This window comes from Anolis carolinensis, chromosome 2 (genome assembly GCF_035594765.1).
Source record: "Anolis carolinensis isolate JA03-04 chromosome 2, rAnoCar3.1.pri, whole genome shotgun sequence".
Lineage (NCBI taxonomy): Eukaryota > Metazoa > Chordata > Lepidosauria > Squamata > Dactyloidae > Anolis > Anolis carolinensis.
Window position 1 is genome coordinate 191,624,291 of NC_085842.1, and position 20,600 is coordinate 191,644,890.

General features: G+C 41.9%; 1 protein-coding gene across 2 annotated transcripts; it reads left to right on the plus strand.

The window, feature by feature from the left end:
• Positions 1-8,852: 8,852 nt before the first annotated feature.
• Positions 8,853-20,069, plus strand: qtrt1 (queuine tRNA-ribosyltransferase catalytic subunit 1). Of its 2 annotated transcripts, XM_008103816.3 has the most exons (10): positions 8,853-9,201; positions 10,365-10,433; positions 12,507-12,645; positions 14,059-14,137; positions 15,293-15,408; positions 16,329-16,467; positions 16,698-16,773; positions 16,994-17,103; positions 18,439-18,523; positions 19,697-20,069. In XM_008103816.3, exons 1-10 carry the CDS (start codon positions 8,971-8,973, stop codon positions 19,847-19,849), a joined length of 1,197 nt encoding a protein of 398 aa, XP_008102023.2. In that variant the 5' UTR covers positions 8,853-8,970; the 3' UTR covers positions 19,850-20,069. The 2 variants fall into 2 exon arrangements, with proteins under 2 accessions (XP_008102023.2, XP_062827469.1); XM_062971399.1 differs by lacking the exon at positions 12,507-12,645 and having other exon boundaries at positions 8,863-9,201.
• Positions 20,070-20,600: the final 531 nt, after the last annotated feature.

Sequence of the window (20,600 nt, forward strand, 5' to 3'; positions counted from 1 at the left end):
GATTATGGCAACCAGACTGATTGATAACTGGCAAAAAGAGGGAGAAAACGTGGAGGCAGTGACAGACTTTATATTTCTAGGCGTGACTGCAGCCAGGGTATCAGAAGACGTTTTCTTCTTGGGAGGACAGCAGTGACCAATTTAGATAAAATAGTGAAGAGTAGAGACATCCCACTGGCAACGAAAGGTCCACACAGTTAAAGCAACGGTATACCCCATAGTAACCTATGGATGTGAGAGCTGGATCATAAGGAAGGCTGAACGAAGGAAGATAGACGCTTTTGAACTGTGGTGTTGGAGGATAAAGAAGATCCAATCAGTCCATCCTCCAGGAAATAATGCCCAACTACTCACTGGAGGGAAGGATATTAGAGGCAAAGATGAAGTACTTTGGGCACATCATGAGAAGGCAGGGAAGCTCTGAGAAGATAATGATGCTGGGGAAAATGGAAGGAAAAAGGAAGAGGGGCCGATCAAGGGTTGGATGGATGGATGGTATCCTTGAAGTGACTGATTTGACCTTGAAGGGGGGGGGGGACAGACAATGGGAGCTCTGGTGTGGCCTGCTGCATGAGGTCATGAAGAGTCAGAGGCGACTGAACCAATAAACAACAACATCCTATCCCATCCTATTTGTTGTTGATCCATTCCTTTGTGCTTTTAGTTATGTGTACTATCACCCCATAAATCTATAACTATAGTAATAACGGCACTCCATGCAGTCATGCCGGCCACATGACCTTGGAGGTGTCTACGGACAATGCCGGCTCTCCGGCTTAGAAATGGAGATGAGCACCAACCCCCAGAGTCAGACATGACTGGACTTAACGTCAGGGGAAACCTTTACCTTATAGTAATAATCGCTGCTTTACAGTCTCACCACATGTACATGACCTCTTTTCAGGCCCTTTCTACACTGCCAGATAAAATCCAGATTATCTTCTTTGAACTGGATTTTATAGCAGTGTAGATTAATATAATCCAGTTCAAAGCAGATAATCTGGATTTTATATGACAGTGTAGTAGGGCCCACAGTGGCTAATGAAGGCCCTTTCTAACTGCCATATAATCCAGATTATCAAAGCAGCTAATCCATATTATCTGATTTGAACTAGATTATATGAGTCTACACTGCCATATAATCCAGTTCAAAGCGGATAATCTGACTTTTATTTGGCAGTGTAGAAGGGGACAAAGTTAGCCATTCCTTCTGTTCAAATTATTCTTCCTTTGTGCCTAAGGTCCAGCTCATCCAACCTCTGCTGGTAGTAACAAGTTATTACAATTAAAAAGTCAGTCCACCTACATGGTTCCTAACTACCTATTGTCCAATACTCATCTGAGATTCAACAAATTATTTTGAAATACTGGCATCTAGTGCACGATATCCCTGGGTGCCAAAAGACACCTATAATTGCCTACAAAAGATCAAGAAACTTAAGAGATCTAATGATCCTCTCAGAGTACAATACTCACACTACATCCCACAAGTTGAATATTAGGGGTCATACCACATATGGCCATTGTGATTGCTGTTTTCAATCGATGAAGGGTAAACTATACACACAACTTGCAGTTTCTCAAGTCGCTCCTGACACGGAAAAAAACCCTAATTGCCTGCAGGGCTAACAGGCTATCTATAATCCTATCTTCTATCACTGCCCCCTGATGGAGACCCCCCCCCCCAAAAAAAACCAAGGTTAAGTAACGGAAGTGGTAGTAGCAGTAGCTGACCCTTTGAAGAGACATGGACCAAGATGTATGGCATTATAGAAAAAAAATGGCAGATCATTTTGCATTCTGTGTACTGAAATGGTAGTAAGCAGAATATGGAATATAAACAGACATTTTGAAACTAATCATTCCAAGCTCTTGAAAAAAAGTGAAGATGAAAGGAAGGAATACATTTTCAGGCAGCTACATCTTTATAAGAGCCAATATAATTTTATTGGCTTAAATTTGTCAAAGGCTGTACAAATTTAACGTCTGCAAGTTTGAGCACATAACTCAGGATGGAAAAGTACTCATTGAGGGAGAATTTATTTAAAAAACTCTCCTAAGATGTGCACCAGTTCTGTTTCATGATATGCAGAATAAAGATGCAATTATTAAGATAATATCTGAGTTGCCACTCAGGAGAAATATCATAAAAGACCGAATAATGAGAATGAACACAAACGTATAACATCAATTAAAGAGAGACATAAGTAATTGTAAATATTTTTCGATCTCTCTTGATGAAACTACTGACGTCACATCACATGCTCAGTTGGCCATTATTGGTCGATATTCTGATGGTCTCACAATGAGAGAAGAGTTGATAAAGTTAGTATCAGTGTCAACAAGTACATCTGAAGTTTCTTGTCAGGAAAAGTCGTAAAGGGATTGGGTTTACAGCAAACTAGATGTAAGCAAAAGGTCAAGAGAGAATGCTTCTGGAACATGTCTATACAGCCCGGAAAACTGACAGCAGCCCAGTGATTCTGGACATGAAAGCCTTCAACTGCACATTAAACTGGATGCTGTTTATTGTGAAGTGTCAAGACTTGCTTAGCTTTAAATGATTATTATTATTTAAGTCAAGCACATTAAGAAATGTACCCAGTCATTACTTCATTGTTAGCAATGGGATCTCCTCTGAGGAGTCACACTTTTTGCCTATTTAAACCTATTTGTGTTTTCTCTATTCAAAACCAAAGCTAAAATCGCCCTTTTTAATGATTCAGATTTGTAGGATTATGACTTCCATCACCCAGGAGAACATGGTGGGTGAGGATGATGGGCGCTGCGATCCAACACATCAGAAGTTATGGCACTGTGTGTGGAATGGATGCAGTGTCTATTGACTGGAAAACTGATTATCAAAGGCCCAATTTACAGTGGCATATACCATCCAGGTTATCTGCTCTGAACTCGATTATATGGCAGTATAAAAGGGGCCTTGTAGTGTATCAGAAGGATATCAACACATGAAGACAAATTCCCAGGATTTGAATACAGGCAACTTTCAAAGGGGTTCCTGGGTTTATGTCTGTTTCTACTTCATGTGCCCCCAAAGGGTTGGAATTCATATTTTCAAGAAGTTGAATAATAATTACTGCTAAGTGTCAATGTTTCCTTAACTTTATTTTAAGTGCGGAAATTGGAAAAAGACAGCCTCGTATACAGAATGACCAAAGACCTGTTAGAGTCTGCAAGGTAATGGGAGTTTTGGGGTGAAGCATATCTCATGAATCACCGAGGAAGGAAACTTCCTTCCAGAGACCCCTTGGTCTTTTGGCCCCAAAGCTGCAGAACTGATTGTTGTCGAGTCTGGCGTCAAGATGACAAAGAGCCTCAGAAGATGCCCCCAAGGACTGGGCCTCCTCCCATCCTTCCTGCTGCCCCCTCCCTCCCAAGAGCAGTTCCAGGCTGATGGTTTTTTCCCTTTGAAGAGGTTCCATTCCTGCCCAGGTTCCAAGTGAAGAGGTGTTTACCTGGTTGCCATGGAGACCGGGCCCCCTGAAAGACCTGGAGCATGTTGGCCCGGCCATTGCCTTCTTGGGTGCCATCATGGGCAGAGGGCTCTCCAGGGAGTTCCAACCAGGGCCACCCCCTACAGATGCCTCTCCGCCTAGGCTCGTCTGTGGGCCCCCCTTGAAGCGGCCCTGGGCACTTGGCTCAGGGTAAGGCCATGCTCCTGTGGGGAGTCCCCCTTCCCTCCTGCTACTTTGGGTGCCCCAGGGCCAGCTCCACTGTATATACAAACTGAGGCAAGTGGGGATTGTGAGTTTCAGGGAATTTGCATGTGGGAGGTGATTGGTGGGGGGGGGGGAGAGGAGGGGGGGGACCAGGGGGAGGGAGGGGTATATGTAAAGTGTGCAAAGTGGGGATTGTGAGTCTAAGGCAGTGGTTCTCAACCTGTGAGTCCCCAGGTGTTTTGACCTACAATTCCCAGAAATCCCAGCCAGTTTACTTTCTGGGAGTTGAAGGCCAAAGCATCTGGGGACTCTAGGAGCCCCGGTGGCGAAGTGCGTTAAAGCACTGAGCTGGAGACCGAAAGGTCCCAGGTTCAATCCCCGGGAGCGGCGGGAGCGGCCGCTGTTAGTTCCAGCTCCTGCCAACCTAGCAGTTCGAAAACATGCCAATGTGAGTAGATCGATAGGTACCGCTCCGGCGGGAAGGTAACGGCGCTCCATGCAGTCATGCTGGCCACATGACCTTGGAGGTGTCTACGGACAATGCCAGCTCTTCGGCTTAGAAATGGAGATGAGCACCAACCCCCAGAGTCAGACATGACTGGACTTAACGTCAGGGGAAAACCTTTACCTACTAAAGGTTGAGAATCACTGGTCTTTGCATGTGGGAGGTGATTGGCCAGGGGAGGGAGTGGAGGGAGGGGCCCTGAGAGGGAGGAAGATATGCAAAGTTTGGCCAGTGGGGATTGTGAGGTAGGGGGAAATTGCATGTGGGAGGTGATTGACCAGGCGAGGGAGAGGAGTGAGGGGCCCCTGGGAGGGAGGGGGATATGCAAAGTGTGCCAAATGGGGATTGTGAGAATAAGGGAATCTGCATGTGGGAAGTGATTGGCTGAGGGAGGGCAGAGGGAGGAGCCCTTGAGAGCCGGATTTCAATACAACAACAATTTATTGATTAGCCAGGTGGCCTTATCAAGAACAGACAATACAAACACAACATACAACATACCTCTAGTTCACTTAAAATAAAATACAGATATACAGGTATTTGCCTGCTTGGTGCAAACGTAGCTTAACTATAGATCTATGCACCAACTATCCTCGTCTCCCATACACTGTAACCCAATGTGATCTATGTACTCCGATCTCCTTTTAGCAGTTTTAAACAAATACAGGGCCACTTTTGTTGTCAGAGTGGGGTTATAACCGGCCAACAAAAATAAAGTTTGGGCCTCAAAAACCCAGCCATAAATATTGTTTCCTTTCTTTTTCATATAGGTTGCAATTATGCAAAATGTGGTTCAAATTTTTGACTTCAGAGGTGCCACAAATACATAATCGTTCTTCTCCTGGAGGTGGAGAGGGTGAGCCTGATCTCCTCCGAGAATGCAGAGAGGTACCTCTTGTCCGTGTTTTTTTTTTGGGGGGGGGGGAGGCTGGGGCCTGGGTGTTTGGGGCCCAGGTATCTGGAAGGGGGCATCCCAGGATGTTGCCTTCTTTCCAGGGGCTGGCCTTGGGGAGCATGGAGGGGTGGTGGCCAGAGATCCCAAGCTGAGCTCCTCTTCTGTCTCTTGCCTTTCTAGCAGCTTCCTCTCAGAGAAAATCCCAATTCCTCCAAAGGATGAGCTATGCAGAAAGTAGGTGAGTGAAAGAAGGGGGCTGGAAAGGGGGGAGCTTGACTTTCTCCTTCAATCAGAAGACAGGTACTGGGTCAGGGCCACCCCAAGACCCTTGAGTTAGTCTAGGTGGCTCCTTGGCCAAAGAGGCCTCCCTTGCCTTGGGAATCCTGCAGCCCTCAGGTGTTGTTGGACTGCTAGTCCCAGCAGCTCCCGGCAGCATGGTCATTGGGGAAGAAGGCTGGGGGTTGCAGTCCAACTCTCTCCGGGATTCGCAGTGCAAATTCACCTGAGAAAGAGGGAGGGATGATGTAGCAAAGGCCACAGCACTCACTTCCCTCTTCTTCCCCCTCAACGGGGGATCCCTTCAGAGTTGTTCCTGCAGGAGGGGGCATTCCGGGACCTCAATACAGAGAGGTACTTCCTTCCCAGGTTCAGGGGCACATGGCAGACAGAGGTCCCTTCCCCCAATTGAGGTCAAGGGGGGCTCAGCCTGCAGCCCTAGTCAAGGGGGCTTGGGGGACTCCACATGAGAGAGAGGAGAGGACTTCTTCTGACCTTGCCTTCTTGTCTCTCCCCTTGTAGTGTCTATGAGCCCCCTCAGAAGGCATCAATGGTAAGGGAGGGAAGGAGGTGGTAAAAGAAGGGTGGACTCCTTCCTCTCCATCCCCACACCTTTTTTCCTCTCCCTGCCCCTCCTTGAACCTTCTTCCTCATACTCTAGTCTTCCTCCCCTGGGCTACATGCATATACCCGTCCTCCTCCGAGGTCCGGAAACCATGAATTCCTATGAGGAATGGCCTAAAGAGCTGGCTATGTTTAGCTTGCAGATGAGAAGATTGAGAGGAGACATGATAGCCATGTATAAATTTGTGAAAGGATGTCATAAAGAGTAGGGAACAGGCTTGTTTTCCCTGGAAACTAGGACTCAATGGAGCAATGGGTTCAAATGTTCAAACCTGAACATTAGGAAGAACTTCCTGAGTGTAAGAGCTGCTCAGCAGTGGAACTCTCTGCCTCGGTGTGTGGTGGAAGCTCCTTCCTTGGAGGCTTTTAAACAGAGACTGCATGGCCATCTGTCAGGGTTACTTTGATTGTGCCTTCCTTCATGGCAGGGAGTTGGCCTAGATGGACCATGCAGTCTCTTCCAACTCTATTATTCTTTGGTTTTATGATCTGGAGGGCAACATAAAATGACATGGTGGGCCGGATTTGCCACACAGACCTCGTTTGATATGTGTGAACTAAGGGATGTGTTCTTTTTTCTTTCCTTTTAATATTTAAATAATATTCCTAGTATCAGTAAATTTCAACCATTTACAGTTAAAGTATTTTTTCTGTTTTGATGGTGTTCCCAAAATTATAGAATGGTTGGATATTAAGGGGAACTGTTAAAGAAATGACTAATTGTGAAAAACAGGAAAGTAAAAAAGAAAAAGAAAACCTCTCTACTAGCCCACAGCAACTTGAAGACATAATAAGATTGGATTGCCTAACAAGGGAAGGAAATACAACACTCTTCTGGCAGCCACATGGGCTTCAGTCAACTTTCTGAAGCCTTCCTCTGAGGCAAAAGTGCATCTACACAGAAAAATTAATGCAGTTTGACACCATTTGAACTGTCATGATTCAATGATACGGAATCTTGAGACATGTAGTTCTGCAGTCCTCAATAAGGAACAGACCAACACTCTGGCAGAGAGGACTGAAGACCTTGCAAAACTATAACTTCCATTAATCCATCCCACTGAGCCATGGCAGTTAAAGTACTATATCTCTTCAAACACTTAGGTTCCTTCTACACAGCCATATAACCCAGAATATCAAGGCACAAAATTCCACAATATCTGATTTGAACTGGGTTATCTGAGTCCACACTGCCATATATCCCAGTTCAAAGCAGAAAATGTGGGATTTTATTCAGCTGTGTGGAAGGGGCCATAGAGTAGATAAGACATCTGAGTGCAAAGATGGAAAAAGTCTTAAAACAAAGGCATGCAACCTGAAGAATATCAATTCTACACCACCAATCAGAATGGGAGCAGAAAGAGAGGTCCTTTCCACACACCTGAATAAAATCCCTCATTTTCTGCTCTGAACTAGAATATATGGCAGTGTGGACTCAGGGCCTTTCCACACAGCCCTATATCCCAGAATATCAAAGCAGAAAATCCCACATTATCTGAGTGTGGACTCAGATAACCCAGTTCAAAGCAGATATTGTGGGATTTTCTGCCTTGATATTCTGGGATACAGAGGTGTGTTAAAGGGTCCTCTGTTGATATTCTGGGTTATATGGCTGTGTGGAAAGGCTCAGAGAGAGAGAGAACAAATAGATACATTCCAACAGACATTCAGAAGTCAAGGGGGATTCCCTCAGCCTAACTGTTCCGCATTGAGGACTGCAGACATGGGGGCCTTCCACGCAGCCATATAACTCAGAATATCAAGGCAGAAAATCCCACAATATCTGCTTTGAACTGAGTCATCTGAGTCCACACTGCCGTATATCACAGTTCAAAGCAGAAAATGTGGGATTTTATTCAGCCCTGTGGAAGGGACCTTGGGCAGTGTGGGCTTGAATTCCAACCCCATATACACGCAATTTGAAACTGCATGATATGGTCAATGTAGACTCATATAATGCAGTTTAACTGCACTGAACTGATGATATAATTTGGTTTCAAGTGGCATGACATGGCAGTGAAGATGGGACCCTGGTTTCCTCTAACTACAGTAGAGTCTCACTTATCCAAGCTAAATGGGCTGGCAGAACCTTGGATAAGTAAATATCTTGGATAATAAGGAGGGATTAAGAAAAAGCCTATTAAACATCAAATTAGGTTATGATTTTACAAATTAAGCACCAAAACATGTTATACAACAAATTTGACAGAAAAAGTAGTTCAATACACTGTAATGTTAAGTTGTAATTACTGTATTTACAAATTTAGCACCAAAATATCACGATATATTGAAAACATTGACTACAAAAACGCCTTGGATAATCCAGAACCTTGGATAAGTGAGTCTTGGATAAGTGAGATTCTAAGGTAAAGGTTTTCCCCTGACCTTAAGTCCAGTCGTGACCGACTCTGGGGGTTGCTGCTCATCTCCATTTCTAAGCTGAAGAGCCGACGTTGTCCGTAGAAACCTCCAAGGTCATGCGGCTGGCATGACTGAGATTCTACAGTACCTCAAATAGATTGGTGACAGTTATATCATCCACACTTCAGAATTATAGCAGTTTGACACCACTTTAACAGCCACGGCTTCATCCTGTAAAGTTCCAAATTTGGCGGGGATGTCACTAGGGCTTTCTAACAGAGAAGGGTTGCTATCTCACAAAACTGCAATCCCAGAATGCCATAGAATGGAGCCATAGACGCGAATGTGGTGTCAAACAACTCGAATACTGACCATGTAGCTTCTTTCTGCAAAGCACAAAGGATTTTAGCCTGTTCAGAATCGCCATTCTTGAAAGTTCATATGGCATTGAAATTTTTTTAATACAGTAGCTCTAGCGCTACAACACAGTCAGGCGTAATGACGTCACACGGCCAAGGCTGCCACAGCGACTCCATTTAACGGCTCGAGGGAACACTTTGGGCTTGAGCTCCCCCCCCCCCTCCGGGGCTCTGCGTCACGTGACGGGGGCGCCTGAGGCCGGGGCTGCCATGGCGGCAAGTTCGACGGCGCCAGCGGCTTTGTCGCTGCGAGTGGTGGCCGAATGCGGGCGGAGCCGAGCCCGGGCTTGCGAGCTGCGCCTGCCGCACGGCACGGTGGAGTGTCCGGTGTTCATGCCGGTGGGTACGCAGGGGACCATGAAGGGCCTCACCGCTTCGCAGCTGGACCGTCTCGGATGCCGCCTGTGCCTGGGCAACACCTACCATCTGGGCATGCGCCCCGTGAGTCCACTTCTCCCCCTCCCAACTCAGCCCCTAGAGCTATGTAGTCAGTGGAAGGTGTAGCGGGAGACCTTGGGCGCGATATTCCGAGCACAAGAGGCACTTGGCTTTCTTTCCTTCGCCTCCTGGGAGGAAGTGGGAGCTGTCCACAATCGGCAGCCGTGTTTTCTCTCCAGTTTTGAATCAAATGGCCCTTCCAGACAGGCCCTATATCCCAGGATCTGATCCCAGGTTTTCTGTTTATCCCAGGGCCCTTCCACACAACTATATAATCCAGAATACCTAGGCAGAAAATCCCACATCTGCTTTGAATTGGGGCCCCTTCCACACAGCTGAATAAAATCCCACATTTTCTGCATTGAATTGGAATATATACAGGTAGGAATACCACAAATGTATGGAATGCCTTTCCATAGCCCCAAAGCCCACAAAACCAGACCTTTAAACAAACTTGAGACGCTACCTACTTTTGTGAATTTCATCATTGGGCAGAGGCCTCTGCTGGGGAAAATTCCTGAGAATTTTCTTCCTGATTTCCTTAGGCCCCTTCTACACTGCCATATAATCCAGATTATCAAATTAGATAATCTAGGTTATCTGATCTGACCTGGATTATATGAGTACACTGCCATATAATCCAGTCCACATCAGATAATCTGGATTTTATATGTCAGGGTAGATGGGGCCTTCCACACAGCTATATAACCCAGAATATCAAGGCAGAAAATCCCACAATATCTGCTTTGAACTGGGTTATCTTGAGTCCACACTGCCATATACCTCAGTTCAAAGCAGATAATGTGGGATTTTCCGCCTTGATGTTCTGAGTTATATGGCTGTGTGGAAGGACCCTTAGAATCAAAGGCTAGAGATAACCTTGCCACTTGATCAGAGGGATCTCTGCTGCCAAACTCTTCCTCCTGCCAAGTTGATCCACACAGTGATGTGGATGTAATGTCGCAACCATATGTGCCTTGAAGGAAGGGGATAGCTGAGAAAAACATGAGCGGTACCTAAAACGTTGTTAAAATATCCCCAAAAATTCTTCTAGAGACATTTGCTGACAATTTTATATGTATTCTTTGCAGTGTGGGGTGTGTGGATTGAGTGGATGCTGGAACTGCCCATATTCCAGGCAATGACAATGATCCTTTCTTCCCTAGGGACCAGACCTTATCAAAAAAGCCAATGGACTCCATGGCTTTATGAACTGGTCACGGAACTTGCTTACAGTGAGTACAAGGGAGCCATTTCTCATGGTGGTGGGGAATGCTTTTTTATTGGACTTCAGCTGTTGACAAAAATGGGAAAGTGTGCTGTATGAGGCAGGCATGACAGTAAAGCCCTTTCTCCAGCCTAGCATACCTAATTATTGCTTTTTAAGTCACTGATTCCTAAACTGTGAGTTTCAGCCAACAATAGGGCCCCCTTGGCTCAATGCTGGGGTCATGAAAAGTTTGGTAACAGTAAAAGATTTCTTACTGCCACTTATTTTCACAAATCTTTTAGCATCAACATGTAGTATTTACATTGCAAATGCTTCAGCTGTACTCATGAAAAGGAAAACCAGCCTGCTTAGCAAGCCTTGCAAATGCTGATTTATTATAAGTAAATGTTTGATTTTTATATCTATTTTATATACCTACAGTAGAGTCTCACTTATCCAACATAAACGGGCCAGCAGAATGTTGGATAAGTGAATATGTTGGATAATAAGGAGGCATTAAGGAAAAGCCTATTAAACATCAAATTAGGTTATGATTTTACAAATTAAGCACCAAAACATCATGTTAGACAACAAATTTGACAGAAAAAGTAGTTCAATAGGCAGTAATGCTATGTAGTAATTACTGTATTTATGAATTTAGCACCAAAATATCACGATATATTGAAAACATTGACTACAAAAATGCGTTGGATAATCCACAATGTTGGATAAGCGAGTGTTGGATAAGTGAGACTCTACTGTATATACTTGGGGTCATATAAAAAGTTCTTAGTCAAAAAGGGGTCATGAGTGGAAAAAGTTTAAGAAGTCCTATGTGATAATTTAATATTATAGACATCAAAGTATGGCTATTTTGCCAGATATGGGAGACATTTTAGTACTTTCTGCACCTCATAAAAAATCTAGAGACAGGGATGTGATAAAATTATCACCATTTACCAGTTGTTAACTTCTTCACCAGTAATCTTTATGTTCATCAAGATTTTGAAGGGCAGATAAGCCTTATAGTGAATAACAATACTTTGTATTTGTTAATAAGGAAACCTTTGCAAAGATCTTTCAGTGTATAAATGACCTGATGGATTCTGTGAATTAATATTAAGTCGAACACGGACTGGCGCTGACTTTGGCTCGAAACTTCCCCTGTTGCAATGGTCACATTGCTTTAATTTGATTTGGATACCGGCTTTTATTTGTGTTTTATGTTTTTACTACATGTTGTATTATATGTGGCATTTAATTCTGCCATTGTGTAAGACTGCTCTGGGTCCTCCTGGGGGAGAAGAGCGGTATATAAAATAAATAAATAAATAAATAACACACATAGAAGACTTTTTGTGCCCATGGCAGTTAGTATGGATAAGTTTGTAATCTAGATCAGTTAGATACAGAGGTGTTAAACTTTTGGCCGTACGGATGTCTGGGCCTACAAGTCCCAGAAAACCTAGCCAGGTTGTCCAGTGGCCAGAAATTCTGGGAGCTGGAGTCCAAAACACCTGGAAGCCAACATGTTTGAAACCACTGAGTTAGAAAAATAACAGGGGTATATATGCCAATAGAATGGTTGCTAAATTTATAGAAGAAAATTGTAGTGCTTGGAAGACTCCCAAACGTTGCAAAACCTGGAAATGCATGTTCAGTATGCATGGAAATATTGCCAAATTTTGTGCCAGTTTTAATAATCAGATGTCACCCATACAGAGGTACATACCCATACAGCAAATGCCCTTGCTGAAGATAATAAGAGAAGGAAATCTGTATATTGTTTTCCCTTTAATTAGTCATTGATCTGATGAGCAGTAGTAAATAAATTCATGAGAACTGTAATTTTATAAGGTCTTCTCTGTCAGAGTGTTGGTGCCTCACCAAACTACAAGTCCCAAGATTCCATAGCATTGAGTCATGGCAGTTAAAGTGCTGGCAAACTGCATTAATTATGCAGTGTAGATGGACCCTCAGTTCTTCTATCAATCTTGTGGTCAAGGAAACCTAGTGCTTCTGGTGTTCGGTGCAGTAAAGTACCACATTAGATGACCCGTCTGTCAGTTCTCTTTAGGGTGTCGATCTTTTTCTGCAGGACAGTGGTGGATTTCAGATGGTTTCCCTGGTGGAGCTCTCCGAGGTGACTGAAGAAGGAGTGCAGTTCTGCTCTCCTTATGATGGCAAAGAGATTCTGCTGACTCCAGAGAAATCCATTGAAATACAGAATGCTCTTGGTAATATTGTATCTTGTATAATACCAGCTAGTAAGATGTCTGACTCTGTTTTTTCGTCAGGGAGTATGTTTCTTTCCTGCTACAACTACAGTAGAGTCTCACATATCTAACATTCGCTTATCCACTGTTCTGGATTATCCAACACAATCTGCCTCCTGCCCACAACTGTTTCCCTAGGCAGAAAGGACTGAACTTTTACAGATTTAATTTTCAACAATGTTGTTACTGTAAGTTCATTTTATGGAATTCTATCTTTATTTGTAGTCAATTTGTTAGTAGCCAATGTTTTTATAGTCAATGTTTTCAATACATTGCAATATTTTGGTGCTAAATTCGTAAATACAGTAATTACTACATAACGTTACCGTATATTGAACTGCTTTTTCTGTCAATTTGTTGTACAATATGATGTTTTGGTGCTTAATTTGTAACATCATAACATAATTTGATGTTTAATAGGCTTTTCCTTAATCCCTTATTATATAACATTTTCGCTTATCCAACGTTCTGCTGGCCCGTTTATGTTGGATAAGTGAGACTCTACTGTATTTCATTGCTGGGTCAATTCCTCCCAACCCCCTCCAGTATTTTAAATTGGTCATGATGAGTATATGTCCCAAGTTTGGTCCAGATTCACTATCGGTTTGTGTCACATGGATCTCTGGATGCGGGGTGAACTGCAACTCCCACTATCCTGTCACTCCTCCCTGAAACATTGCCACCATTTTATGATGGGTATGTGTGCCAAGTTTGTTCCAGATCATCAGTGATCTATGGATGAGGGTGAACTATAACTCCCATTATCCTGGGTCCTCCTCCCCAACCCCTCTAGTATAAATGCCAAGTTTGGTCTAGATGTATCATTGATGGGGTTCTCAGTGCTCTCTAGATGTGGGAGCCATCTTGGAAAATACAAACAAACATAAATAGATAGACACGTACATACATATTTTGATTTTTATTATATAGATATATAAAGATATGTTTGAAAAGTATTAATGCTTACTTGCTTATTATTGTACTTGAGTTCCTTTGAGTTAAAATATAAATTACTTGAAATTTACTATGTAAATTCCATTTCACTATATAACACGATTTTTGTTCCTGGGTTATAAATGTCATTTCTTAATTTGTTCTATCACAAAAAACATGGAAAAAGTTTATTAAACTGCAAAAACTTTGTTTTTGCGGGACATCCTGCAACACATTTTACTCTGATTTTTCAATGAATCTCTAATGGAGCCTCATCCAATTTAACATAGTTTGTGGCAGCCACAAAAATGAAAGTTTCTGGAATATAACAACTACTTTCAAAGTAAGTACTGCACAATTAAACAGGAAATAACACTTTCAAACCAGGATCAGATTTTTTTTTCAAATTTGTTACCAAACTGACAATATATTTCTTTTCAGGCTCTGACATCCTGATGCAGTTAGATGATGTGGTCAGCAGCACAGTCAGTGGTCCCCGTGTGGAGGAGGCCATGTTCAGGTTTGTGCTGTGTGTTATATCTACCTGCTTTTAGACCCTTTTGACCAGCCCAGTTCAGTTTTTCCAAATGGTTGTACACAGTGATGCTTGCTCATGTGGTCTGTCTTACTTTTCCAGTTACTTTCCAAAATGTCTGCATGCTCATTTGTTGTTTCTAAATCTTTTCTTTGCAACTGTGGAAATAATCCTGCTTTTGGAAAACTGTCCCTATAGCCCAGTGGTTCCCAACCTTTGGGCCTCCAGGTGTTTTGGACTTCAGCTCCCACAGTTCCTAACAGCTGGTAAGCTGGCTGAGATTTCTGGAAGTTGAAGTCCAAAACACCTGGAGGCCCAAAAGTCAGGAACCACTGCTATAGCCCCATGAGTTCAATGCTGTATTTTTAAATCATTAAAAAAATAAACCAGATTTTGGAATTTTATGCTACTTCAGAAAATTTTAATTTTATTGAGTTTTATCTGATAGGATTTATATTAGCTGCTCTGAGTCCCCTTTGGGGTGAGAAGGCCGGGGTTTAAATACTGTAAACAATAAATAAATAAATGTTCAGGTTTTTTCTTATCCTCATCAACGTGTAGTGCATTTGTCTTTTATGTTTGGCAGACAATACATGCTACTGTGCTATGAGGGAACAAAAATTGGGAAGTGGCCAATAAAATCCACAAGAAAAAAGTCATATTTCAAGATGCCTAAAAGATAGTCATTTTTTAGCTGAGAATCCCAGTGCAAATCAGACTATATTTCTGTATCTCTTCTTCGGGAATATAGAAAATCACAGAAATACATAACATTAGACACAATCATTATTATATTTGCACATTGACTATGCAGGGCAAGACCACCAAACTAGATTGTTGGGTTTTCAGATGGCATGACCCAGTGCCTATCTGCTCAATTTCCTGCTTGGAATATATATATTTAGTGCTGATAGGAAGTAAGGCCCCTTCTACACTGCCATATAAAATCCAGATTATCTGCTTTGAACTAGATTATATGGCAGTGTAGACTCACATAATACAGTTCAAAGAAGATAATGTGGATTATTTGCTTCAATAATCTGGATTATCTGGCAGTGTAGAAGAGACCGCAGTCTCATTTGGGTGACTGGTATTATTGTACTTGATGCAATGTCTGATTTTGGCCTCTATATCTTGCAGATCCATTCGTTGGCTGGATCGATGTATTGCAGCACACAGCCAGCCCAGTAAGCAGAATCTATTTGCTATTATACAGGGTGGGCTAGATCCTGCCCTTCGAACCAAGTGCTTGGAAGGTAAGTTTGGTAAAGATTGGAAGATCTTTTCTTTTCAGCAACATATATTTACTCTGCCAGATATTTTGAGGAGGAAACCAGAGAAAATTAAATTGAAACTCCTTTGTTTGGATAGCCTTCGGCTGTCACTTTCCATTGGTTTCAGTTTCTCATAAGGTCTTTGATTAAATGGTAAAGCTTTACTTTCACATAAGGAATACTAGAACCAGAGATATAGGTTAATAAGCCAGTGTTTCAGTTGTGGTAAATTCTGATTTTATTCAAGTTTAAAGGCATATTTTATTTAAATTTTAGGGCATATTTGCTTTTTTCAAAGAATCTAGTTTAATCAGAATTTTAAACTTGTGTCTTATGTTTAATGTTTATTCTGTGTATTTTGATATGTATTTTGTAGAAATATGTTTAATATGTGTATTTTGTAGAATCTTTTTAGATGGTTGTGTGTGTGTTTAGGGATGTTGTAACCCGCCTCAAGCCATGAGGAGAGGCGGATAAGAAATAAAATTATTATTATTATTATTATTATTATTATTATTATTATTATTATTATTATTATAGTTTGGTTCTTTCATAGTGTTATAACAGGTAGCAAAAGTATAAAATGAACTTTGTTTCCAATTATGAGTGATAAGCTCTTCTTTACAAAAAGCATGAGAAGATAATTGCCACAGAACTTTGCCACCCATTTATAGAGTGGAGGGGGTGATCTGTAAACATACAGGTGCATACCAGTTCCACCAATGTTTGAAAACAGCCCTCACAGTTAATCAGGGGAGAAGGCAAACTTGTAATTTGCTCTCTTGCATGGTAATAAATGACAGAGGCAGCTCTGGAAATTCTTGCACTGAGGTTCCAGAGGTAGTTTTATTTTCTATGTTGGCATTCACATCTCTAACAACTGTCTTCCCTTCCTCTGCCAGAAATGAGTAAACGAGATGTGCCGGGTTTTGCCATTGGGGGCCTGAGTGGTGGCGAAGCCAAAGATCACTTCTGGAGGATGGTGGCCCTCAGTACAGATCATCTCCCCAGGAGCAAGCCTCGCTATCTTATGGGAGTAGGGTATGATAAATGCTATACATGTCACAAAATGCTGCCTGGTGCAAGTTAATGTCAGTTTGCTCCAGGTTCCAGGAGGGAACACTTCAGGGTGGCTGTAAAGTGGCAAAGCACAAGGTTACTACCAAATGTCCCCTCAAGGTAAACAGCTTTTTTTGGGCAGAAAGTGAGAAACCTATTGGGCAGCTGCTTTATCACCTGAATTGTGTCTGTTCACCTCTTTTCCCCTAAAGGTATGCCACAGACCTGGTGGTGTGTGTGGCCCTTGGCTGTGACATGTTTGACTGTGTCTTTCCCACAAGGACGGCAGTAAGTAGCTATGGGAGAAACTGGTAGCGACAGCCTGGGGGGGAGGAGTCATTTATTGGCAAAAGATGAGCTAAACTGGGATGGGGGGCATTTATTAAACCAAAAAATGAGCATTGTAATTAGGAAGTCACTTGAGAATACCAGTGAGCCAGGAAAACAAAATGAGTGCTGTAAACATTTCCTCAGGTCTTTAGCCTTCTCTGCCTTTTCCCACTTTCAGCGTTTTGGTTCAGCCTTGGTCCCCTGGGGCTCACTGCAGTTAAAGAACAAGCAATATGCCAAGGACTTCCGGCCCATTGATGAGAACTGTCACTGCCCCACCTGTCAGAGGTTTGTACTTAAACATGGGAAACTTCCCTTTCTTTCCACCTTTTAAATATATAATTTTATCCTTCACCTAAGTCATCAATGTGTATTATCAAAGCTGATTGCTTACCCAGAAGGCAGGGCTTTTCTCATCTATGTCTGAAGGTTCTATTTTTTTATTTTAAAAGTGGTCAGAAAGGCAAAGAAAGCTGTCTTGCTGTCTTGCTGCATAGTGTATTATATCAGTAGGCTAAAATACCTATTTCTGAATAAAAATAATCTTACTTTGTACCCAAGCCATAGCAACATAGTATGATCTGGATATACTTCAACAATCTATTTTATTCCTTACAAAAAAGAGTATTACTGGAAGAAAAGAAAAATGATGCTACATTTCTTAAATTCTAAGATGCACTTTTTCCTATATAAACATATCTAAAAACTGGGTACATCTTAGAATTGCAGCTGTATCTGATGTATTTCTGTTGTTGGTGGTGGTGGTAGTAAAATTAGGATACATCTTACATCTATGGCATTTTACAATTGAAGGAATCTGGTAATTTTATTTGTGAGAATTCAATAAGCCATAGTAGTTAGGATATCAGACTAAACCCCTGGTAGACTCATGTAGAAATCATCGCTAGATCATCTTAGATAATTTAAATTATTGGTTGCAAAAGATAGGTGTGAATTAAGAATGTGGGGAAAGCATACACACTATCTTGAGTGGGATAAACATATGGCAAGGTGTTTACTTGGTTGTAGAATAGTTAGGCATTATCTTGTTTGATCGACAGAATGTCTAAAGACAACTTACACTAGTTTCAGACCATTTCTTCCTTAGGAAAACTGTGAGTGATAGTGGCTGGTTACAATTACAGAGATAGAGGTTTTTTGTTTGCTCCCCAAAAGGTGAGGCTTTCAGAAGATGCATGAGTTCTAGTCCAGCATTTTTCAGAGGGTGTGGAAGAGGCCAATATGACATTGTTCAATACAATACAAAAACTGCCATGGCACATCAGTGCTCTTGGCTGAGAAATGTATTAAAATAAAATTACTTACCTTTAAAGTCCCTACCTTGACAGCTAGACCCATAGAGCTTCTCATTGTTGTTCTGTCTCCTCTGTAAAATATGTGCTGTTTTGCCAACCAACAAACTTACTAAAACAACAATGTGCTCAATGTGCAAAGAGAAACAGCTTTCCAGTGTTGCCTGCACCTTAATTGCAGTTATGTCTGGCCTGTTTATTTTCCTGGGAAAGGAAAGAAAAATACAATTTCCCTCTTTTAATTTTCTTGCCCTACATTGCCTCCTTGGTAATAAGCAGATGACTTTGTTCCTCTTTTGTCTTGTGACAGGTATAGCCGAGCGTTCTTGAATGCTCTCTTTCGTATTGATACAGCTGCCATGCACCACGTGACTGTCCATAATATTGCTTACCAGGTTGGTCTGTCTTTCTGTAACCTTAGGACTTTCTTCTACTCAGAGGAAGTGGAAGAGCTTCTTCTACATTCTGGCTCCAATCTGAGGGTGAGACATTAGGATACAAGCAGTCCCCCAGCTAGGAACAAGATAGATTCTGTAGAATTGTTCGTGTGTGTGTATATATATAAGCTTTGGATAACATAAGGAAGGATCAACACCCCTGTGGGGTTTGTTTTGCTGTCTGTGCCCCTGTTCAGAAGGTTTTGCCTCACATTCTGTCAGTTACAAACATCTGGCTTACAAACACTCCTAGTTAAGAATGGGGTTGAGACAACAGGAAGTGAGAGAAATGCAGGAAAATTCACTCCTGAAAGAGTTGTTATCATGGGAAAAAGGTGTCTCCACTGAAGCTTTAGCACAAATCCGTGTTTGCATAACAAGCCAATTTTTTCAAAATCCAATTATCACAGGAACAGAAAGTGAGGTGAAATCTTCTGAACAAGGGCACAGAAAGCAAAACAAACACCACAGGGATGTTAACCCTTCCCTATGTTATCCAAAGCGCTCTCTCTCTCTCTCTCTCTCTCTCTCTCTATATATATATATATATATATATCTACACATTTTAAAGTGTAACTTCAGCCAAAAAGACCTGTCTCTCTCTCTGTCTGTCTGTCCGTCCATCCATCCATCCATCCGTCCGTCTTTTTGGCTGAAGTTATACTTAATGTACCTGTTTCCAACTTACATACAAATTCAACTTAAGAACAAACCTACAGAACCTATCTTGTTCATAACTTGCGGACTGCCTGTATATTTGACCTGCTAATTCCAAAAATGGCAACAGTTTCCCCTATCAGCTCTAGGTTTTGAGATACAAAACATGTGCTGTATACCAGTCTTCAGCTGTTCTCCCATAGAAAACCATGAAAACCATATCTAGGAAACTAGAGCTGATGCAATTTTTATATCACCAATGTGATTTTCAGAATCAGCACCTCAAATAACCCCAGGAATAGGCCTAAAAACTGAGACACTAAGAAAAATATTGTTTTGGTTGGGTTGTATTATTATTTGGGTGCCCCCCTTACTGATAGCAATTACTCCTTTCTATGGCTAGTTGTGTCTGTTGGGAAATTGATGTTGTTGAAAATGTGCTTACTGAAGGGACTATTTTTATTTCTTCTCTAGCTAAACCTGATGCGCTCAATCAGAGAGAGTATTATCGAGCAGAGATTTCCAGAGTTTGTTCAGAATTTCATGAAGACCATGTATGGGAACTCAGACCATTACCCTCAATGGGCCACAGAGGCCTTGGACTCAGTTGGAATTACTCTGGAATAAGGAGAGCAGAATAATGTCACTGCTGTGGCTGTCAGCAAGCAAGGTGTCACTTGTGCTTCCCAAACCCCAGAGTATTAGTGTCCTTGCTTCTTTGGCATTCCTAGAATTTTCACAAAAGTTGTCTGGGGAAATGTGGAATAAACCCAGGGGCTCTTGGGTTTATCTTTATTTTTATATTTTATTAATTTTATTAAAGTTTCTATTTTCTTCTGTTATTAAACTTCTAAGACTCCTTATTTTTTTCTAAGCAGTATCACTTGAGTCTATAAAAGGTTTGTGCAAAGCTGCTCTACAAATTCTGAGGGAAGTAATTCTGAGCCTGTGTTCAGAAGTAAATAAAAATATACAATTGAATGTAGGAACACCCTTTACTACAGAACCAACCAAAAATAATGAAAGGCATGGCAAAATTGGCAAAAAAGGTGGGTGGAGAAGAGTTTAAAGATATGGATATAGGAGAAATTCAGCCAGTACCATTGGGTTAACAGAGGGTGATCTAATGGAGCTGACTGTTCCTGAAGCAGGGACGATAGCTGATGATAATGAGGAAGAAGTAGAGGTGGTGGCGATGGTACAAGAAGACCAATTTAAATTGGACAATATTGCAAGGAGTCTGCATAAATTCAGTAAGTAAAGGTAAAGGTTTCCCCTGACGTTAAGTCCAGTCATGTCTGACTCTGGGGGTTGGTGCTCATCTCCATTTCTAAGCCGAAGTGCCAGCGTTGTCTGTAGACACCTCCAAGGTCATGTG

What these genes read in the sequence shown, in the direction of transcription:
- qtrt1 (XM_008103816.3), top strand. Translation starts at nt 8,971, where the DNA reads ATGGCGGCAAGTTCGACGGCGCCAGCGGCTTTGTCGCTGCGAGTGGTG. An exon ending in GGTCACGGAACTTGCTTACA is followed by an intron (nt 10,434 to 12,506) that starts GTGAGTACAAGG and finishes CTTTTTCTGCAG; the next exon opens with GACAGTGGTGGATTTCAGAT. An exon ending in CACTGCCCCACCTGTCAGAG is followed by an intron (nt 17,104 to 18,438) that starts GTTTGTACTTAA and finishes GTCTTGTGACAG; the next exon opens with GTATAGCCGAGCGTTCTTGA.